Source organism: Eulemur rufifrons, chromosome 1, assembly GCF_041146395.1.
Source record: "Eulemur rufifrons isolate Redbay chromosome 1, OSU_ERuf_1, whole genome shotgun sequence".
NCBI classification, from domain to species: domain Eukaryota; kingdom Metazoa; phylum Chordata; class Mammalia; order Primates; family Lemuridae; genus Eulemur; species Eulemur rufifrons.
In genome coordinates, this window is record NC_090983.1 from 54,460,583 (window position 1) to 54,484,864 (window position 24,282).

The 24,282-nt window shown below is 45.6% G+C and overlaps 1 protein-coding gene across 3 annotated transcripts in view; it reads right to left on the reverse strand.

Annotated features, from left to right (window-relative positions):
• ITGA6 (integrin subunit alpha 6) overlaps window positions 1-23,743 on the reverse strand; it is a 72,639-nt gene extending 48,896 nt beyond the window's left edge. For all 3 annotated transcript variants that reach the window (XM_069471026.1, XM_069471017.1, XM_069471007.1), the window contains exon 1: window positions 23,562-23,743. In XM_069471026.1, coding sequence (XP_069327127.1) covers window positions 23,562-23,743 — 182 coding nt within the window. The remainder of the gene's footprint in view (window positions 1-23,561) is intronic.
• Between the last annotated feature and the right edge of the window lie 539 nt (window positions 23,744-24,282).

Here is a 24,282-nt window from a genome sequence, read left to right on the forward strand (position 1 = left end):
ATACTAAATATTCATTTAAAAATAGTTTTATTCGTATTTCATGAAGCAACTTCATTCAAACTACACATGCTTCTTTGACATTACTTCTTCAGAGAGCAATGTCTAACCCAGTTTTCCAGAACATTTTGAAGTTTGTTATATCCAAGAATTGCAATAATTATGATGTCAAATCCTGACGAATTAGTACTGTGAGCTAAATTTCTTTGTCTCCTTTAAAAAAAATCAATTTATTTTTATTTAAATTATTTTAAAACTAAATTTAACCTCTATCAGCATCCACAATAAAAATTGATTGAGGTCACTGAAGTCCTTTTAGGCTAATGTATTTATAACAGAACTTTGTCACTCAAAATAAAGTAATCAAGAAGGCAGCTCTCAGAACGATTTTGTAAAGGCTCAAATATAAGGTGGAATAATTCTGGGGTAAAAATAGCTTTATATTTGGGATATAAAGAAAATGCCTTTTCTGGATTTCTCCATCAGAGAACTCTATGCTGTGGACAGCATGGAAGAGCACACCTGGGACAATCCCTCTCTTTCTTGGGGACAGAGGCCCTTCCACACTAAAGGCACACTGTCCTGAGCCATTTTTGGTGAGACTATCCCATCCAATGATTGATACTTCCAGCCTTAGCTAGACTGACCATACGTCCAGGTCTCCCTAGGGCAGTCCTAGGTCTCACCTGTTGTTTGAAAGCTTAACATTCACCCCCACCTCTTTCACTCACAGATGTCCCATTTGGAAGACAAATGATACGGTCACCCCCACCCCAGATGTAAAGCTGGCAGTAACACCTGACTGATGCAGCAGCTTGAATTCAACAGCACCATGCTTGAAATCCCAACAGTGCGGTGGCATCTGGCTGTGGTTTCACAGGCACTGATAAGTTATTTTGGTCTAGGAAGCCCTACAGTCAATCTCCACAAGATCAGGCTACCTGAGGGCAGCTTGTCTGGTCACCAGAGTGCCCCTGGCCTTATAAGAACACTCTCCTCCACACAGGTTGACTTCCAGGTGTCCACTGAAGAAGTACTATCCCCTCCTGGCTGCCGGGGAAGTGCCTGATCTCCAGGGCCCAGTGGGCAACAGGGAATATCCACACCCCTCCACTGCCCCCTGGCTGCCCTCAGCATACCTGGTATCCTGCCTAGACTGTGGAGGAGCTTTGCCCTTCTCTCCCGTCCCCCTCCCTCCCCACCTGGTGAGGAGAAGTGGCACTGAAGCTTGCTTGTGCTCTTATCTAAGCCCTGCGTCTCTGCCTCTGTGTAAGCTCCCCTCCCTTGGAACTAAAAAAAGCAATCTAACAGACTAACACCTCACAATAGGCTTTCCAGCCAAAATATGTTTTTAAAAAGTTATTTTCCATATTTGGGTGACTGATTATTTGGAGATCTAGAAATACATCAGGGAACGCCCCAGAAGTTATATCCAGCTGTAGTCAGCATGCTCTAGCAAATATTATTGTCATTAGTTTGTCCTATTGTGTCCTGAAGAATCATTTCAAAACAACCTAGAAGGAAACTCTAGTTGGATAAAACCCTAGTTTTCCCACAAGTGGTTAAGACAGGGGACTGACTTCTTTCAGGAAAAAGTCACTGCTATTCCCAACTAGTTAGCAGTACCCCACTGTCAGGTTTGGTGTCTGGACGTGAAATCCGCACGCCTGCTGGCCGTCTGCAGGGCTCAGGGCTGTGTGACATCTAGAACGGAGCTCAGTGAGGGTACATATCTTGCCATTTTTACCCACGGACTTATCCTGAGCTCTGGAGTAGGATCTGGCCCGTGGCAGGCCCTCAAATATTTACTGAGCAATGATCACAGCTCATCTACCTCGAGGGCGTGATTTGTAAGAGCCTCTCCCCACTGTTCTACAAACAGCAAAGAAAGTACCAGAGGTTGTTACTACCAAGTGACTCTGTGGCTAACAGCCATCTGTGCAAGGAGACTTTGAGTTGGGCAGGTGTTAATGTTTTCTATTGCTGCTGTAACAAATTATCACAAATTTAGTGTCTTAAAACACATTTATTATCTTACAGTTAGGTCCGAAGTCCAACATGCGGGCTCACTGGGCTAAAATCAAGGTGTCAGCAGGGCTGTGTTCCATTCCAGAGGTTCTAGGAGAGAATCTGTTTCCTTGCCCTTTCCAGCTTCTAAAGCTGCCTGCTTTCCCTCCACTTCACAGTCCCTTCGTCTATCTGCAAAGCCAGTGGCAGAGCGTCCTCCAGTCTCCCTCTTCTACATTATGGGGATCCCTCTGCACTGGGCCCATCTGGATAATCCAGGAGACTTTCCCGAATTTTAAAGTCGGTTGATTAGCAACCTTAATCCCTTCTGCAAACTAATTCGCCTTTGCCGTTTAACCTAACACACTCACGCGTCTGCAGAGTTAGGACACAGACTTCTTCGTGGGCAGCATTCATGTTAAATTGTGCTCACATACCGAGAACCTGAATTCTAAGGACCACCTAGATAAGAACACTTTAGGTTAGGTATTTCCCAAGGGCACACTCTGGGTTAACCCTCTCCCTTACTCTCCACCCTCTAGCTACACCAGGCTTCTTTCACGCCCCTCCAACCACCAGCACTCTCCTGGCTCAGAACCTCTGCACAGGTCCTTCTCTCTCCCTGGGATCCTTCTACTCACCCTTCAGGTCTCTGCTTAAAAGACTTCCAGGCTAGGTCTGGTCCCACCCCTTACAATTTTTCATTTGCCCTTCCTTCCTAGCAGGGACCACAGTTAGTGACTATATGCCTGTATGCCTACGTGCGAGATGCCCTGGCTCACTGTCCTCCCTCCGACAAGGTCAGCTCCATGGGGGCAGGGCCACAGCTGTTCCATCCACTGTTGCATCCCCTGGCATCCAGCTCAGTGCCTGCAATTAAAGGACACTCAACGGGTGTTTTTAATAAATGAACCAAGTAATTTACACAACTAAAAGACAAAGTTCCGTTTTAATTTCAACACTGATTTAAAACTGAGAAACCCGAAACCTTCAACCATTTCTAAATGTAGATCCTCTACAGGCAGAGGGAAACGGGGCTGACCTCCTGCGGCCGCTCCTTTGAAGGTTCTAGGTTGTTCTCTAAAAAAAATTTGTATTCTATCTGTACTGTGATTTTTAAGAAGATTATGTAAAAGTTATATTAATGTAGCATTGTAAACAAAAAGTTGTGCCTGCAAATCTTTGAGTAAAAATGACACAGAAATACAGCTGCCAGTTAGAAAACACAACTTTCAATCCTTCATCCATCCGTTCAGCAAGTATCCCCTGAGCCCCTCACTGTGACTGGGCTCACCTCCCCACCTTAATTGGGCTTATTAGAGCAGCCAGTGGTTCTAATTGCCAGCAGTTCTTACTAATTAATGCATTTATAAGAGCTGCAAACGACACGGGTCTCTCGCAATCGATGCTTGGTAACGCCTTAGCCATACAGCAGTGTGCCCCAAATGCCCACAGCGCATCTGGAAGCCACAGGAGGGGCTGAGCGGTTCCAAAAGGGAACTCCTAGTAATGCAAACGCCCTTGCCTATAGCTCCCCAGCTGAAAGAAACACCAAAATGAGCCCACAAGATGGGTTTTCAAAGAAAGCTTAGGACACATCAACTTGTCAAATGAAGCTTGAACTTTGTTTCTGGTTTCATACATGTAGAACCAATGGCCCTCATCATTTTGACGTCCTTACTCCATGCCTTTTGGATTCTGTACACGGCTCCTTACAGATGCGACACCACAGGGGATTCGCCCTATTCCTGCCACCCTCTACGAGTCCCTCGGTGAACTGCCCGCCATCTGCCTCTCCAGCCTCATCCCTGCAGGTGAGCACGCCTGCCATACTGACCTTCCTTTCTGTCCTCAGAACACACCAGCCTCATTTCCATCTCAGAGTCTTCACAGTTGCTTCCGTCTGCTCAGAATACTCTTGCCTTGGATCTTTGCGGGTCGCATTCTTGTATCCCTCATGGCTAACGGTCGCGTACTCAGAGCGCCCCTTCCTTGATCATCCTAGCTAGGAGCTCTCCCTGAATCACTCCCTCCATTCACCCCATGTAGTAACCGTCACAATCTTCATCCGTGCCTGAAATTATGATAGCAGCCTGTCTTTCCTCCACTAGAGTGCTACACCTCCATGGGTACAGGGATTCTTCTCTTGTTCCCTGAGCACTAGAGTAGCACCTGGCATATCCTTGCCATTCAATAAATGGAAGGGCTGCAGCCCTGGGTAGATACTAATCATGCAGCCCAATACTTTTCTTGGCAAGGAAGGCAGCAAACCTGTGTAGCACACAGACTGCCCATATTCGCAGGACACTCTAGAATTGCAAACTCCTTCACAAATACTTTTATTCACATGTCTCAGCAATTGGGGCAGGGGATAGGTATCTACATCTTAGAGATGAAAATCTGAGGCTCAGACATTCCCTGACATAGCTTTGAGCCCAATGACCTTCCCACTGTGCCATACTCTTTCTGCTACAACTGGAAGCATCCTCTGCCCTCTGGCCACAACCCAGCCAAGGACAGCCCCTCCTCCCCTCATTTCCAGAGCACACAAAGGCTCTGCTCCAAACCTTTCTCCAGCATTTGCTGCACCCCGCCCCCCACAAAAGCTGTCTCACCACCCATTTCCAAACTCCAGCTCCAAGCTTTACCTGTGAATTTGCCTGTAAGACCTCCAGCTCAGGTTTCACTCTCTCCAAAGTAAACTTCCCTGGGCAAGGATTTCTCCCAACTGTGCTTAACTGGGGTATAAACTCCTTGAGGGCAGGAATCTGGTCCTACTTTTTTGGAACCTCAAGGGTGCTTGGCCAAGAAAAACCAAAACCCTATCTAACTATACTAACCGGATGATCCAGTTGGGCAAGTATGAACTAAAACTCACAGTGGAACAAATCTGTTCACCTCCAAGCCTGGCTTGTCATGTTTACACAGAAAGTTGATTAAAAGGCTGAGGCTTTGTTTTGTCGATGAACTACAACCTCACATTCGAAAGAGATGAAATTTCTAATAACCTTCTAAGAAATCACATAAGAAAAACACACCCTACTTGCAAATTAGGGCAAACAAGCTATTATTGTTAACAGTATACCAACAGCTATCATCTCCCGTGCTCTTATATTAGACATTCTGCTCTGAGTTCATTATGAAGTAGATGCTATTAATATTACCACCACCCATTTTCCAAATACGAATCAAAAGTTCAGAGAGGACAACCTGCCCAAGGTCACACAGCTGGTAAGTGACAAAACAGGAGTTGTGGCCAGCACTCCCTGGCTCCTAGATTTTGCTCTAAACCACTACACTCAGGCTCCTTTCTGCTTGATTTGATGATATCACTAAAGCACCTTGATTTACCTACAAAAAAAAAAAGGAGTATGTTCCAAGAGTGTGCTCAGTTATAATTAAGGTCTATTAAGTGTTTTGAGATCTGTGCCACAGGAGCCCAAAGAATACTTGTTGCTCTTAATTGGATCACAAGACCCGCAATTTTGCCCTGGCCTTCCCAAAATTTCACAAGAGATGTCTCCTTGAAAGGGCACTCTGGAGCTAAACTCGGCTTCCAGTGACTGCAACACTCATGACGTTTGAGCCTGAGGGTTCTAGTTCTTACTCGACTCAGTACACACTTTTATAGGTGATTAAGAACAAGGGCACTCATGAAATAAAGGACTCTCTGAAGCAGAACATGTTTTTATCACCCACATCTTTCAACTCCTCAAGCTCAGGAATCTTTACATTTATAGATATGTACTAGGAAAAAAAAAACCTTTTAAGTCAGAACCATCAATTTCAACTATTTAAATGAAATGCCAACAAGAGTGCTCAGATCAGCAAATTAGAGGAGGAGATGATGGGGAAGGAATTCTGGTTCTATCCCTGGGATCTATTTTTGGTATGTTCTTGGTTTACCAACATTTATTTGCTTATCGCCCAGAAATAAGGATTTAAATAATCTCAAGGAAAAAGAATACCAGGAGTGCCAACGTAAACATCACAGTAGCCACTGGCCTACATTTAAAGTGGTCAAGAATACCATTTCAACAAAAATTTATAACATATAGGTATAAATGTATAACTAGCTCATTTTAAAAATAATTAGCTGAAAAAGGTTTTCTAGCTGACCAAGTGACTCATATTGGTACATCACTCAAAGAGTTAGAGTAAAACGCTGCTGTCCACTGCAGTAAGGAAAAACGAAAGTCTAAGTTCTGATTGTCTCCAAGCAACCCTGTTCTTTTAGTTTCACAAAGTAGCTGCCAGATCTTGTCAGATGTGGCATTTAATCACTTCCTGTGCTGCTGAATTATCACATACCTGATTTTTCAGTTGCCAGATCACATTTGCCTTCACAGGAGTCCAATCTCTAGTGAGTTTTCCTTTTAAGCAACCAAGGGTAAGGAGCTGTATACATTGAACTGGGAGCCCACCCTCCCATCTTTTACCCTCACACAGTGCTTGGCATGTAGTAGATGCTTAGTACATTTCTATTAAGTGAATAAAGTTTGTTTTATAGTTAATCACTTTTAATAATTTTAAATATGTTGTGACTAAGCAATATGCCAAGTGTACCAAGCATCGATATTATCAGTGCTAATTCTAACAACAACAAAAAAGACTCATTTCTTAAAAGCTGTTATCAAACAGCTCATTGGCAAAGGAAAAAGTGACTTTAAGTTCTATCATTTTTCAGTAAAGTGTTTTTAATAAAAACCAGCAAGAGAAAAAGGTATATTTAATGAGCTCACACCTGGTGGGTCGCCATATCCATTTTACTGTTCCAATAGCTTAGGAAATCCAAATTTTTCAATGTTTTGAAAAGGAAATTAATATGATCACACTTTATTTTCTAAATGAGATAACTGAAACAACAGGCTTAGCAGCTCTGCCAGAGACTGCTGGCTGTCACCCAATATCGGTTCTCCCCTTTTTCCATTGTGAAAGACTTTTTAGCTGGGCATAAGGCCACCCTGAAGAAATGCTACTCACCTCAGCCTCCCTTTCTAGCTGGTCATGCCATGCAACTCGGTCCTGCTGGACAGGACACGTGACAAGTACCACGCTGCTGCTTTCAAGAATCTTAAAAGGTGGTGTGCGTGTGCCTTCAGCTTTATTCTTCCCTGTCCCTTTCTGCACCTGCCTCGTACGTGGATGCTGCCATCTTGGATCATGAGGTTGAGGCGCCAATGGTGGAGCAACAGGCATGAGTTCTGGGTCCTGACACCTCAGACCAGCTATCCAGATTTTTATAGACCAGGAAGTTGAAGACAAAGCATAACCAAAAGAGGTTTTTGGGGCTTTTTTTAAAAAAAAGACAGATTTAGAAATAGGATACTATGAATAATAAAAAAAAAAAAAACAGGCAATTTTTAAAAGTATGTATAAATATTTACAGAAATCAAGTTATATGGCTAAACATTTACATTGTTGACTACTCCAGCAATTAGACACTTAGGAAATATTTAGGACCAGTGTGGCTTGGGAACCAACTAAGGAGCACAGACAGTGGCCAGAGCACTGGAGCTGTGGCCCAGTGGCCCCTTGTTGTATGAGGACATGTCCTACCACATATTTGGAGGGAAACGTGGTGAATGGAGGGGGAACTCCTATGGGAAGAGAGGCCAGGGCAATGAGAAGGGACACTCAGGGACTTGGGGCAAAGCTATTTACAGGTTGAGTATCCCCTTTCCACAATGCTTGGGACCAAAAGCATTTCAGATTTTTTCAGAAAATGCTCCAGTGACCATTTCCTTTGAGCATCATGTCGACACTCAAAAGTTTCTGATTTTGGAGTACTTTGGATTTCAGATTTTTGGATTTGGGATGCTCAACCTGTACCAACCAGAGGTTATTTTAATATTTTAACAGCTAGTACTACTTTATTGGTATATACTGCATCAGTCCTACTTGGGCCTGTTATAATTGGGATAATATAGAAAATAAATAGAGTATAGAATACACAATAATATAGAAAGCGTACACCTTCTTATCTGCCCCGTAACAGACCGGCAGGCCAAAACCATAATTGGAAATACTGAGGGAGTTACAGGAAGACTGGAGGGTTCCAGTCCCAGCTGCACCACCTGTTAGCTGGCTATCACCATGGGTTGCCTGTGAAACAGCTCTATCTAAATTTTCTCGTGAGGCGTTGCAAGGATCAAATGAAATAATGTCAAATAACTCTGTGGACTCTTATCACAGTGATGAAGCATTACACGCAATCTTACACATTCCAACAAGCCATTCTAATTTTAACAGGTGCATTTTAACAAGTTTAGGTACAGGCAGGGCACAAACACTGAAGCCCTCTGGAATCCAACAGCTTGGGCATAACGCTGTCCACTCTAGTTGTTGAAAAGATTCTACCAACTCCACTGGTAGAGCAGCCCATGGTGATATCAGATGGGTAGGATGTAGTTTGTAACAGAAAGGAATGAGGGCAGCCACTCCTCAAGAATTAGCCATGATCATTAAAATGACACTGGGCAGGCCACTGCACTAGGCATTGATCTTCCATTTAAGGTGAAATGAGGTAAGCACAAAGTTCTTCACCGCAGCACTGCTTTTAACAGCAAAGCATTAGAAATTACCTAAATATCCAGACTGGTTAAATAAATCATGGTGCATCTAAAACTTTGTAGGGATTAAATACTAAGAAAGATCTTTATTTACAACACGGAACAGGCTCAAACATGCCAAGAGAAAAAGAGCAAGGTACGGAATATATGGCATGCTACCAAATGTGTGAAAAATGTATATGCAAGTGTTTATCAATGTATAGGTATCTCTGAAAGGATTCACAGCAAACCAGTAAAACAACAGCTGCCTCCAGGAAGAATAGAGTGACTAGAGACCAAGGGTGAGAGGGTGACTTTTACTCCATACCTCTTTGTAGTTTTTATATTTGGACCATGTGACTGTACTACCTATTCAAAAATAAATAATTTTTTAAAATGGCATCAGTGGACAGTGAAGTCACCGAAAGTTTTAAAGAAAATGACAGTCATAGAGGTAAAAATCAGCGCCCAGAAGTCATGAAGTAAACCTTATAATTGCATTAAAAAAGTTCGCACATGCTGTCTTTATGCAGGCAGTTGCAGGCAAAAAAAGTCAAAGATTGATTTTTACAGCCCATTCCAGAGGCATGACAACATCTTAATAAAGCAAATGTATAAACACGTACCTACTGTGCACCAGGCGCTGTGCCAGCAATCCGGGTATTACAATAAAGTGCGAATGTAAGGGAAAGATTGAAATATACGGAAGAAAGGAAATGCAAACAGCTGAAAGGATAGACAAGCTGTCCACAGAGTCCACAGTCACGTAAGGTGCAGCGTGAAATGCAATGACGTCAGCGAGAGAACTACAACTTTCACTATACAAGTCCACGGCACTGACAGCACTTGGGAAGACCTCAGCTATGGAAAAAGCATCCAAGAGAAACTCCTCACCCCTCACAGCCTCGTTTTAGAAGGGACTGATCAGTCTAGTCCAGGGAAGCCCCTATATTCAGAGCTAAAGCACTGTAGGTACAGTTTCTAAATAGCTGCAGGGTGCAAATGCCTCAGTCCCGGTTGCTGTGGACACCGCCCCACCAGCCTGCAGCAACCACTTCCTACGGGGAGGAGCTGGGTTTACTCAGCACAGAGTGAGTCAGGGCCTGAGTCAGCCGCCTCACCTTTCATCTAATCTCGAGCAATGGATGAGAGGTATGGCAGGAACCAGGACTCCTTGTTCAGAAACGTAACGGAGGAGGTGGTGACCACTATGGGGAACACGCAGCTGCTTCTGGACTTGTGGCAAATCCAGGCCTAGCTCCTCATGGAGAAACGTGTCTCATCTCAGCCGCTCGAGATGGCAACTCTCCACGATGAGGAGAAGATTCAGACAAGTCTGGTGGGACTTGAACAGATCTGCTTAAGCTTCTGGTGACATTTTATAAAAACAGACACATTGGCTAGGTGGACCTCTGCTTAGGGACAAGGGTTCTAGTGAACAACAAAGCAGAAACAGCTCTGGACATGAAGGGGAGTTGTGAGTACAGCATCAGTACCCGACTATGGCAAATCCTGGGCCTCCATTTCTTGATTTTTAAAATGAAGGTGGTGGTCTACGTTTCTAGACCATTCCTTGAGTTCCTTCCTAACTCCTGCAGGTGATAAACAGTTTCAATGGTAAAGAAACCCACAAAAGCATTATTGGGTAATATTTCTAGAATATGCCCACTCTTTGTGCACATGAAAACACCTACGTCTTGTGCAATGAGTTTAAATTTCTTCTTTTAAAGCACATTTTTTTATTTTTGAGGAGTGACAAGTGTCAGTCTCCATGTTAAAGCTCTAGGCAAACAGATAAATCCAACCCAAGCCCGCCTACAGTGGCCTCACAATTCAGAACCTTCAGTTAGCTTCTACTCTGACAGCTTGTATTCATTATTTATTAGCATCTATTCTGACAGCTCCCAAATAGCTGATTAGAAATTTTGTCATGAAAACATCAGTAAGAATAAAGAGAGCCTATTGAATAAACTAAACTCAACAGGATCTCAGCAATAGAGAAATTAGTCATTAAAAAAACATATCAAGAATATAAAGCTGCTCCCAGGTAATAGATTAACAGGCACTAAAGGCAGGGGGCAGGGAGATAAGGTTAGTGGACAAGGAAAGTATTTGCAAGACAAGCTAAAGATGACCTTACTGCATGGGGACAGCTGTTAGTCCAGTCAGTTGTTCCCTGAACAAACAAGCATTTCCTTTCGAACTCTGACCAGTAAATGTGCCACTTGTCATATCAAACCCCAGCTTCGATCTCAACACAGTAGGCAACTAAAACCACTCTTGGGTTCATTTTAAAGCTACCAAGAGCTGGGAAGGAGTACTAGCAAGATATACAAGTGAGAAATAAACTAACATGGCAAGGCTTTTTATCTACTGAGATTTTGCTCTTTAACTCAACTAAAAACTTAAGACAAATGACTTGGTCTCTCAAAGGATGCTGGTGAGGAGCTCTGGAGCCCCGCGGGTGCAGCCAGGTCCACAGTTGCTGAACTCCAGCAGCAGCCGCCCTCCGGCAGGTCGGGAAAGCACGTACCAAGCTATGAGACCAAATTTTAACTTCTACTGTAAATTTGTTAAACTTTTACTTCCATTGCCACTCATCTACTTTAGAATACAGTCTCCAATGATGTGATTTAGCACAATTCTATAGTGAGTTCAAGTTTGTTTAGCTTATCAATATTACAATATGAAACATCTATTACAATATGGAACATCATTGTTTCTGAGCACTTCAGAGGACGTTTAAATAGTACAAGGGTGTTCACAATAATGTTAACATACTTAACACTACTGAACTGTACACTTAAAATGATTAAAACAGTAAATTTGATGTTATAAAATTTTCTATATATCTTTTTTAAAAGGTACCAGGACATAAAGGATCATTCTAAAGAAATGGTCAGCGCAGTTCCTATTTTCTAGACGTCTTTAATGTATTTGGGGAATTAAATCAACTCCAAGAGCTCAACAAATACCTATTGAGCATCCATTTCTGTGTATTAGATTTGAGGCAAAAATGGACAAGATATCAGCCTTGCTTTTAAGAAGCTCACAAACCAACAGGGCTCCAATCCATCAGGCAGACATTTATAGAGTGCCTCCCACATGCAAGAGATCTGGTGAGGCCACGAGGGCAGACAGGTGCTGTCTCACGTGCAAACAGCCATCCATCAGCAGGGGCTGACCAATGTTGACCTGAGGAATTCGGAGACTCTGCTGAAAAATGTGCCCCCAATTAGCAGGGTAAAGGGTGGCTGTATATTTGCTGTCTCTATCCCAGGCCATTATGTGGGGGACACTTAAAAACTCAAGATACTGTTCTATTAAGGGCAAGATTATGTAGCACAGGTTTAACTCCAAGATGGGCTACTTCACCAAAAGGGAGACATATATGGCACAGCATTTAGTGGACTGGGCATCAGGCAGCTGGGTCTCAGGGCCCACATGGCCATAAGCTAGCTGTCACTTGACTTTTCTGGGTCTCAGTCTTTCTTCCATGCAGAAAATGAACTGGTTAGGGTTTTTCCACCATTTTCACGAAAGCATTGAATGGCAGAGGCAGGTGAACATGTACCGGGGCAAAGCAACCACCAGAAGCTTGCTATGTCTTTAAAGGCTTGTGTTTTATATTAAAAACCTATACATATTTCATTCTGCACTGTAATAAATTGGATAAATTGCCTAGGATCACAAAGACAACCCAGCCTGCAGGAGCAGGAAGTGCAGCCTCGGCTCTTCCACTGTGTTCCCAGAGCTCACTTCCACCCCAAAGGACACGCGCCCACCAGTCACCGGCCTGCCGTCCACCCAGCCTGCAGGATACACTGAGACGGAACCATCCCAGACACTACCGAGTTCTGGAGCTGTAGGTAACTCCCACGTGGGAAGAGTTCTCTCCACACCTAAAATGAGCCCTGTGAGAATTTAGCAAAATAAAAAGCTGCGGTTCCTCTGTAGCTCAAATACAGCATGAAGATCTGGAAATTGTCAAATGGTTTTGACAAGCTGCCATCTTCTCTTCTTCCAAGTCCCACATTTTGCCTTCCTCTCTTCATCACGACAGTGTACAGTTCACATCTGCCTGTGGACTGACCCAACTCTGGGTGCAGACCCCTCCCCTAGGGCAACTGAACCTGTGGCCTGGTTCCCAAAGGGCAACCTCTGCCATCCACCAGACTGTAAACGTAAGAGCTACAAAAACTCCCCAGTGTGAGGGAATTACATTCGTATTTTACTTTAAGGGACCCATAACAATAAAAGCTGACGTTTACTGGATATGCCAGGAACTCTGCTAAGGGCTTTACACTCACCACATTTAATATTCACAGCCGTATTAGGTAGGTGCTACTTTTGTTTGTTTGTTTTTGTAGAGAGGAGGTCTTGCTATGTTGCTAGATTCAAACTCCTGGGCTCAAGTGATCCTCCTGCCTCAGCCTCCTGAGCAGCTGGGACTACAGGCGCGTGCCAGGGCTCCTGGCTTGCGGTAGATGCAATTAATAAGTCCAGTTGATTGATGAGGACAAGTAACTTGTACAAGAGCAAACCAATAAAACATAAAGGAGCTAGGATTCAAATCCCTATTTGCCTCTAGAATGAAGTTCGTACTCCTAATGAGGCAAAATTCTACACAAGTATTGAGTAATTTAAGGCTAAGGACCTATTAATATTCACTGGAGAAATCAGAAGCAATCAAAGAAAGCAATACCTGTCCACAAGGATGACTATCCCCCTTCCCGCATCTCTGCCCCTTTATTTTGCCTTCCTTGCTCGTAACTATGCGGAGCAACCCATGCTCCTACAACGAGGCTCCTCCACGGCCGTGTCCCTCTCACATGCTCACAGACATCACACCAACAATTCTCCTCTCTCTTGCATTGCCTTTTGCTTTTCTACAGAATCATCAACAAACCACCTCACTTCAACTTTCTCCCATCTTAAAAATCAAAACAAAACCCTCCCGCTCCCTTTCCGCCCTCCAGCCCGACGGCCCTGCTCCTCTCTACAGCAAAACTCCAGGAGTTCCTTATTCTTTGTCTCCAATCCCTCCTCTGTGCTCTCACAAACCCACTCAATCAGGCATTGCTCTTGCTCCTCCCCCACAGCACTCTCACGTGGTCACCAGGCCTGCCCGTTACCCATCCAGGGATCCACTCCGAGTAAGTGTCATTTGGCACCACTGATCCTTCACTCCCTCTGAAACACCTTCATTGTGCGGCTTCCAGGCAGCGTATCTCCCAGCTCTGCTCCCACCTCACTGGCTGTTCCTGTCAGTCTCTGGGCTGGTTTTCCCTCCTCTCCTTGAGCTCTGCATGTAGGAGCACCCGCAGGCCCAGCCCCTCGTGTCTGCCCTTGGTGCTCTCATTCAGTTCCTCATAAACACAACCTCTACGTACTGTAGGCTCCTCTACAATGACCGCGGACGACTCTTCCACTTGTATCTCCAGTGCAAACCTTTCCACCTGAACTTCACGCTTTAGTATTTTTTTTATTGACTCTTATTCAACTGCCTACTCAACAGCTCCACTTGGGTGTCTAAACACCTCAAGCCTTATAAGTCTAAAGCCAAACTCCTGCCCTTTCCCCAAAATCTACTGCTCTCACAATCCTCCCCAAATCACAACATATCAACTTCATCCTTCCAGTTGTTCAGGCCAAAAGCCTTGGACACATTCTTTTCTACTGTGTCTTCTCTCTCACCCAATATCTAGTCCATTGGAAATCTTATTGTTGTTGCCTCTACTTTGGAAATATATCCAAAACCTAAGTACTTCTTGCTACCTTCATTGCTACCACACTGGTCCAAACCACCATCTCTTATCTATTACAGGAGCTACCTAATTAGTATCACTACTTCTATCCTTGCCCCAGAACAATCCATTTAAAATCTAAGTCAAATATGTCATACCCTTCTCAGAGCCTTCCAGTGGTTTCCCATCTCATTCAGTCTTTCAGTGACCCATGAGGCCCCACACAATCTGCCTCCAAGGAGACCACATGCTTTTCCTGAATATGCTTCTGCCTCAGGGCCTTTGCACTTGCTGCTCTCTCTGCCAGGAATGCTCTTCCCTTGCAGCCTCACCTTCTCAGTGAAGTATTCCCTGGCTGTCCCATTGCCAACCCTAATCCCAACTCCTCACCCATCCCCAACTCCCTAGTCCCTTCCTCCACTTTATTTTCCTCTGTAGCATTTGTTATCTAACATACCATTTGTTTACTGTTTGTCTTCTCCTCAGAACAAGCAAGGATTTTGTCTATTTTGTTTACTGCTGTACCTGTGGCACTAGAACAGTACCAAACACACAGTAAATATGTTGAATGAACAGTGAATATCTGTTGAATGAACAACTTTTATAGGAAAACTCAAAAAAGCTGGCTATGGTTTCTCTGGCAGGTCCAGAGTTTTTCCTTCGTTCTCATGTTCATGTAAGGATAAAGATCCCTATTTCTTTTAGGTTGAAATAGAAAACAAATATAAATCAATATATATGCAGACACAGAAATAAATGAGCTTACAGAGACCAATTTTTTATCCTAAGATATTGGAAAAACCTTGTCAGCCAGCTTCTGGCTGCTGCTGCTAAGCTTGGGTGGTAAAAAGGGGGTGGGGAGATCACTGTCTCTAGAGCTTACCTCCCGGGACCGTCCTCTTAGAGAGGGTCCCAGGGATGCCTCTCCACACTCCTGCAGCCCTTACTCGGTTAACTCTGGAGCAGCCCTGGGCCTTTTCCAAATGTAACACAAGCCTTAGAAATTACTTTTCTTTCTAAACTGGCTTATCTGATGTGGTACCTGAAATGGCTTTACCATGTTCTGGGCATTAAAACTCTTTTCTGGCTGGCCCCTGAAGTCCTCCCCTGACCGTGGGACCATCTAATTCAGCAGGTACCTCCTTCAGCCTTCCCCAGGGCCAATGTCCTTGAGCCTCTAGAAGGCCCAGCAATGCCCAGACCCATCTCTTGGCACTTTTGAGTTCACATAAGGCCTCCTCATTACCCAAATCTCCCAGCCAGCTCTCAACGTTTTCCAAGTATTGTCTTAAGCTGGCACTCGGGCCTAGTGTCATTATCAGCCACCAGGCTTCAGTGGCAAATAATATCATTTTCCTATATCTCTGCATATCTCTGCATGTCCACCTGATCACATCTGAGCCTCTGAGCTTTTCCTTGTTTGAAAACTCAGGTTTGCGTGACAGCAAAGCTGGATTCTTGAAGCCCAATCGACAGGGTTCAGCACCTTATGTCCTCGGGTATTTCAAATGTCTTTTTCCTGCCCATGTCCAATCTCTCCAGAGCCCTGTAGAATTCCAAACATCTCCATTTCACTACTTTTGTTGTTTCAATACCTTTGTTCTGAAGGAACAAACAGAACCCCCTGGTCAGTAGGAGGGCAGCCGGGCCACCACCTGACAAGATGTACGGGGGAACAGGGCCTGGGAAGGATTTCTTACCGCCCACACCAGGGGACAACCATTCAGCACCTTGGGCCGTAATTCACTTTGATAAGGATCCTCTGGTTAACTCTACATCCTGTTGCTTTCTCAGGACCACAGAAGACTGATCACTGGACCAATGGCTGCATGTCCTAAAGAGGAGGGCTTCTGATTCTATAAGGACAAAGGGGTCATTTGGTCCAGGAGGCTTATGGTTCAGTGACATCCTACCCTCTGGGTCTGAAACGTTTATTATCATTTGCATGACGCGTGCACACAATTAAAACAATCACAGTACAAATGAATGTCCTTTTCAATATGAAGAAAGCACAGGGACACTGACACCACTGAACAAAGCAAACAGACCTGGGACAAACAGGCATTGCCGGCTGCTTCCTTAGTCTTCATATCACTAACCAGTGTGCCTCCTTCAAATTATTTCAAAGTTTATTTTTATTTCCATACTCCTGGGCTTACAAAACGTATTTCTCTAAAAGGCTTTTCTTATACTCTATCTGAAATGGTTTTTCAAAAAAGCAAGCTTCAGATTATATGACATGCAAAATACACCAGCTCGTTGGCAAATAAACATGCAAGCAGATACCCATGGCTCCGCATCACTTGTTTTTACCCTCTGCACTTGCTTTTAGTGGTACTTCCTCCCATTCCCCCTAATTCAGAACAGTTTTCTTTACCATCTAATTGGTTTTAGAGACTTAGAAGTTTTCTAAACAGTCTTTTGCCAATTTGGGATCAGATGGAGTGATCGTGGAGTCCAGCACGGGAATGACATGGGATGTGGGAGGGACTGCTGCCACAAACACGCCAACCTCGGAATCAGGATGCTGGTTTGGGATTTTTGGGATTATCTTGATTTGTTTATCTCAACAGAAAAGCCAGACAGCAGTAGGTTAGACAGTGGTCAGCCCACCATGTCATTAGGTTGACAGGGACCGATGCTGGTAAAGGGCCCATCTACCTGCCCCAGTTTGAGGCTAATTAACAATTAGCCTCTTAATTTAGTTCCAAGAGATCAGTTTGCAATTCTAAATGCCAGTTTAACAAGCAAACTTACTAAGAAGACACTACTTCCATACTCTGTCCATGTACCTTCCAATCTTAGGTAGTTTTGTTGCCAACGATCAGATCCGCTCAAGCTCCTCCCTAGCAAACATTAATGCCAAACAAAAGACTAAGAAAAATAAATGGTCATCAACCCTGCCCTGGGTGGAGTAAAAGCTACCCAGCCTTCTAGGGCTGGGGGTGAGAGGGTGCTTTCAAAGTCACAAGGTCTGACAAGGCCTGGAAACCAGACAGTTGGTCTTCTTATCCACAAGCCCGTCCTGCAGCTGCACGGCCCACCCTCCAAGGGTATCCCGAGGACGGTCACTGCCTTCCTGGAACCGCGTCATGCCCGCACACCCACCTGCCCGCTCACCTCCTCTGAACAATGAAACTTTTCTGCCACGTATCTACTGCTTAGCAGCTACAAAGGGCTACAAGGCCTGGTGCTTCTGAGATGTACTTTCCAACATATGGTAACTGGAGAATGAAACAGAATGGAAGAAAGGGAGAACACACACTTAAACATTATCAAAAGCAAACCCAAAAGAAGAACGCACACGTACTGCACAGGCCGGGAACCACAGAAGATGTGGGTGGAAGACCAAATCTGCCCAACATGCCACGGCCACTTCACCTCTCTCACAGCCTCAGTCTCCACATTTATTTAACACACACAAAATGCTTACTCTGGGCCAGGACTATTCTAAGATACGACTACCCTGACTTTACAGCTGAGGAAAGGGAGGCCCAGAGAGGTTAGGAATCCTGTGCAACATCAGAGCTAGTAAATGGCAGGACAGAACTTGGTCCCAGCTGGCTCTAGGCTGTTCTTATCCATAACATTATATGCTCGTCTGGCTCAAACCTAGAAGAATTTAAGAACAGCTCCTTGGATCACACTTATGGAAACTGATGCAATAGATCTGGGCTGAGCTGAGAATCATACTTTCATAAAAGATTCCTGGGTAGATACCCTGAAGACCAGCCAGGTTTCAGAAGCTCTAAGGTTCCTTCCAGATATGAAGTTATTTGATTCTAGTGTTGTACTCAAACCCAGAAGGGGAAGGCAGGCGCTGGGGGCTGGCACTGCGTCCAGCAGCCACTGCTACAATACTTAATTTTTACCATCCTCCCAGGAGCGGGAGTATTACTTAGACCCCCCCCCCCCCGCGCTCCCCCCACCCCAGCCTGAGTGAGCAGCCTTCCCACCTTCCACCAAGAGTTAAATATATCCAAGACTCCCTTTCTATCCCAGAAGAACTAAACCTTTTGCTATCACACAAGTGCCCCCACATGTGTACCCCCATGTGACTCCCACGCCCTTGTCAAGTTGTTTTTAGGATCTCTATTCCAAGGCCATCCTTTTCTATCTAGTCTCATTTTAACAAACCACCACCTCAGCAAGTCCAGCATACCCACTGCAGGGCAGGTCAGCCTGTGTTTCTGGGGTTAAGTTCTAAAGTCTGCCTTCAGGGCAAAAGTCAAGCGTAATTTAAAACCACTCATAAAAATCCCTTAGCTGAGACCTGGCCCCTTAACCCAAAAACCAAGAACTTGTGTGTCTCTTTGCGTTAAGGCTACAGCTTCCCTTTCCACGGGGACAGCAGACACCAAGACCTGAGCAAGGAAGGGCAAAGGGTTAAATAAAGAGATTTCTCCCTCTGTCTACCCTCTGCAGAAAGAACTGATTTCACAAGTTAAATTGAGTGTATGATATGACTCCATTGTACTTGCAAGGCATGTGCTAGGTGCTATCAGGCAAAGAAACTGAGCGTAAGACTCCTGCCCCCACATAACCTGTAATCCAGTTGGGAGAGATTAGATTACCCTCTGAAGATGGTGCATAACAGTTAAATACAAACCATCAGAACGGTTAGACACATGTGCTACAGATAAAGGAAGAAGAGATTGATGTAGTATTGGGTGGGGAAATTTAAACTGGTTTTTGAGATATTATTGTATTCTTTAAGATGGGTGACTCAGCACTAATCAGTGTTGCAGGCACAACTGGCCCTGTCATCTAAGTATACGATAGAATTTCCTTAGAATTTCCTTCGTGTCTCTACTGTTCCTCTTGAAAGTGCCAAATAATTCATTGTCCACACTAATATGTTGAGCCCAGTTCCTTAAGGAACCACGTGTCATAGTTCTAGTACTATTTGGTTATAAATACTTAAGTCTTAATGTTATGCTAAGTGTATACAACTAAGAACACAGAATAATTGCTTCACAGAGGAGGATTTGGAGGATTTTATTTTTTTTTGACAGGGTCTTGCTTTGTTGCCCAGGCTGGAGTGCGCATGATCATAGCTCACTATAACCTCCAATTCTTGGGCTCAAGTGATCCTGCTGCCTCAGTCTCCCAAGTAGCTAGGATAACAGGTATATGGCACCATGCCTAGCTAATTTTTTTGCTTTTTTGTAGAGATGGGGTCTTGCTATGTTGCCCAGGCTGTTTTTAAACTCCTGGCCTCAATCCCAAAGTGACAAGATTACAGGTATGAGCCACCTTGCCTGGCCAAAACTTATTTTATGAACGTTTGACCTGGCTTTCCCGACAAATTATTTATACATATGAATATTTTGACCCTTTTTCCCCCAACCCTGTCATTACTTGGGTGGTTTCACACCAGACTGTGTTAAAATTAAACTTGTCTATTTCTGCTGTATTGCAAAATTCTAAGACTTCTAAGTATCCCTGCACATTTTAGCTTTTTCTCTACTCCCAGGACACAAGGTGACCCAGCAATCCCTGGAAGATGGCCCTGGGCCACATGGCACTCTGAGTGAATGAATGCAAGGAAGCAAGTGCTTAGGTACACATCCTGGATACAGCTCTGATCCCTGGCAAGCTACGGTTACAGTTCACTGGGCTTTTCAGAAATGGGGGTGGGGAGGTGGCAGGCAAAGAAGGACCCAAAACTTGATCCAAGGCCAGTTGAAATAAGGGACAATAGGAAGAGAATCCAGGCACCAATATTTAAGTAGATAGCCCTGACCCATCCATATGGCACACGATTCAATTGATCAACACTGTATAGCATTAATACATTTCCAAAAATTCAAATGCCTGCCAATTTCTCCAAATCTGAAGGGCATTTCTGACTTTTCCATTTAGAGAAAGCGTGAGCATGAGTCAGAAATACCAAGTTCAAATCCAGATTCTGTTAAGACTCTGCTTATGCAGTTGTGAGACTTTGGACAAGACAAGTCACAGCTTTCAGCTTCAGTTTCTTCATCTGTAAAGGGGGATAGCTGGACTAGATCACTAGCTCAGAAAATATGGTTTTAAAAGCTGGAACATCACAAATCTGAGAAAAGTCAAGAATGTCATAGAACAGAAGTGACAGTGGGTCTGGAGAGCTACTGAAAGATAGCGGTGATCAGAGAGCCCCCACAAGACAAGAAAATGGGGGTTGGGAGAAAACCAGAATTGCTCTATGAGAGTATCTCTTAGACATCTTCTCCTCCTCCTGGGTTCTGCCCTGTGGCCATACATAGACCCATCTCTTCCCAGAAGAGCTAAGAGTGATGATTCATAGGATGGATATACCCACAGTCCTCATCACATACCTACCACCTCCGGGGATGACTCAACCTTAACTACCTGAGAGAAATTAAAGACTCCAAGGCACTCAGAACCTGACCTCAGTCACTCAGCCAACCATCTAATAATCTTCTGGAATCTGAAATTTCTTTAACATGCAGCCTAAAAACCTAGATGAAGTTTTATAGTATCTAGTTCAGTTTTATAGTCGCCAAAGCTTTAAGGAACACTCAACATATTTTGAGGCTCTCAGATACAATATTATTCTGTTGTAAAATCTTAACTAGAGTTTGAGATGTTATTAAATATTTAAATGACACTGTAGAAAACTTAAGCCACAAAGATCTATGATGGGTTTTCTATAATAGTGTATTTGTCTGATATTTCCACATATCTTTAATATTCTGTTAATACTTCTGCCTCAAAGTCCTGTGTTCAGTAAATTTACTTTTGTTGTAAGACTATTAAAATTAAGTTGCTTTGAACATGGGTTTCATAAATGTGACTGAGAGTTTAAAATATCAATTATCCAAACAACAATAACCTTTGGCTTTACTCTTAGGCAGTCTTAGAATCACAGAATGTTTAAAACACCTTGTACAGCACCTGACACACAGGAGGAACACAATTGCTGCTTTTAAATTTATCTTTAACAGCTATCATTTAGTCAGCAAGTACCCATGTCAGGCAGGCATTAAGCACTTTACATGTTACCTCTCAATCCTCACAACAACCCTATTAAGCAGTAATATCTCTATTTTATAGAGAAACTAAGGCTCAAAGCAAATGAACAGCTGCTAAAAGGCTGAGAGGGAATCTGAGCTCAGGTCTCTCTCTGGCCAGTTCCCTGAAATATTCCCACTGAGCTTTTCCATAGAGTTTAGGAATAGGACCAGAAGTTGTCATCTTAATCTTAACTGGCTCTATCATTTACACCCACCTTCTTTACTGTCAAAGGTGACAACTGGTGTGATATGGCCTGAGTGTGCTGGTTCTCCTGGGAGGACCAGTGCTATTCCTGAAGCTCAGAAGGGTGGGGAGCAGCATGAGACATAAACCACAGCCCTCGCCCCCCCACCCCGAGTGTAGTCACTGCCTTTGGGCTCTAGGGAAAGATATAGCCCCATTTAGGTGGGCCTCTCCCCATCCTGGTGTCTAATCAGCTGCTCCCTTCTGTCAGCCCCTAAGAAGAGCATTTCCAGAAGCATCAGACCCCAATCACAGGCTTATCCTTACCCTAGGGAGGACTTGCAGCGGCTCTAATACCAGAGAAGTCCAGCAGCAGTAACAAGTTTTAGCAAACACACTGCTAACCTTCCCGAGAAAAATCCCTGGCTACGGTCACGTTTTGCAAATCTCCGTCACAGGTATATTTCATGCCCCAGTACTCTTTCTTCACAATGTTTGATTGAACAAATATTTCAAAGAAGCCACCAGTTTCAGTGGGCCTCTGATGAAGACAGAACGACAAGGGAATGAATTCCCTCTGCCGGCTCACAGTCAATTCTGCACCAAGTTCAGATTCTCCTTGTGGGTAGACACACATCGACACACTAAGGATTCAGAGACACTAAACGTCATCCACTGAGTTAACAGAAACCACCTTTCATTTCAGATTTACAGCTCAACAGCCATTATTTCTGAGAGAAAGCAGAATATAAGCAGCTGGCCAGGCCTACGGCCCCAGCTCATTTCTGTGCTTCACCTAGCAGGTGTTGTCGGAACAATCTGACTTTGAGATTCAGTGGCCCACAACATTCACAAATTCCAAAGTTGTTAACTGCTGAAATCAAGAGGTTCCCTCCAGCTCTGAAATTCCATTAGCCTCTCCTAAACACAAAGTCTTCTCTTCACTGTGGCTGCACTTTGCTTTCTCCGGTCCATTGGTCCTGGAAGGACCTTGGTTCAAGTAAAGGCCTGGGTGGGGAGGGGAGACCTTTTGTTGTCAGAGTATTTTTCGGTAGCACGGATTAAGAATGCAGCCCCACCGCGATTAAGGCGACTAAGCTCCAAAATATCCTCTCCAGCCTAAATAGTTCGATCATGTGGGAACCAAACACTGCTTAAAAAAGAAAAGGATAGGCTAAGAGTGCCGGTCTCCACTTTCTCCTGGGAGGTGCGCTATGGTGGAGTTGTCACAACCAAACCTTGTTTTCAAAGTCCTGGCTCAGATCGGACATTTTGCTTTAACCCCTCGGCTCGGCCCGCCCAACGCTGGGGCCCAGAGGGTCTCGGGTGCAGCCCAGCACTGTGGGGAGGTGGGTGGGTGGCCGGACACACCACTCAGAGAAAGTTGTTTATTCAGCTGATCTAGTCCTGCGAACAGGTGCTTGGTTAATTTCATTTAAAAAAAAAAAACGCGCGTGGAAGTATCTCCTGCAGGAGCGCCCGCATTGCCGTGAAAGTCACGCAGGACACACGAAAAGTGGCTTTCCAACTTCTGTGGGGCGCGCGAGTCTGCGGGCGGGGCGGGGAGGGGGCAAGGTGTTCCATGAGTTTGGGAAAGGCCTGGATCATCCTGGAACAACGCTCCCAGCAACTGTACAGCGGCGATGCGGTGACCCTAGACCCTACCTCCGCCCCAAACACACACGTGAAGCTCAGCAAAGCGTGCCACCTGCCGGGATTCTAGCAAACATGCCCGGAGGGAAGACCCGGAGGAAAGCACTTGGTTTAAAAAAAAAAAAAAAAACGTAAACTCTCCCGGGGCCCTGGCTGGCCCTCGGGTTCCCCTTCCCGAACTGAATGGGGGGAGGCGCCGCTCAGGGCGGTGGGCGCGCCCCGCCCGGCCCAGGCCGCGCCCCGCTGCCCGGCTCTTCCCTGGGGCCGGCAGAGCCCAGGGCCGGGCAGGGTAGGGCGGCCGGCTGACTCCCGGCGCGCCCGGCGGGCGGGAACAGGGCACGCCCTCCCCTCTCCGCGCGCGGGCCGGCGCCCCGGTGGGGGTGGGAAGAGGCAGGGAACTCACAGCCGCTTGTCTTCGGGATGCAGCTGCCAGTGCATGGCCAGCGAGAAGCCGAAGAGACTCCCGGGGTCCCCAGATTTCCGGATCACATTGTCCTCGTGGGTGTCCAAGTTGAAGGCTGCGCCGAGCCGGGGCAGGAGCCCCGCCGACAGGTAGAGCAGGCACAGCTGCCCCGCCGCCGCCATGGGCGGGCGCACTCGGAGGGGAGCGGGGACCTGCGGCGGCCGCCCTGCGCTGCGGGCTGGGTCCGAGGCTGCCGCGCTGCTGCCGCCGCGGCCACCTTCTCCTCTCGCCACTGCGCCCAGCCCCACCCCCGGGACGGGTCGCGCTCTCCGTCCGGCCGCTCCCCCTCGCGGGCAGCTCCCGACCGCTGAATGAGCCCGTTGTTCTCTGGAGACTCGCAGGCGTTTTATCAAGTGACGAGGACGCCGGCCCCGCCCCTCCCCACCCCGCTGGCCCCTCCTCGCGCGCCCGAGCCCGGCCCGCCGCCCGCACCTTCCCGGCCGCCCGGATTACAGCGCCGCCGGCCCTTCGCCTCTCCCGGCGCCCGTTACCTGCCGGGAAGCAGTGGAGGGGACACCAGGAGGCGAGCTCCGGGCACAGCAGCCCCACTCCGCCGCCCCCTCTGGAAAGAAGCTCTTGAATTGTGGTTGCAGTGCAGCGCAGAGCGAGAAAGGCGTTCACTACCTGTTAGTAAAGAAAGGTGCCAGTGATGCGCCCGGCG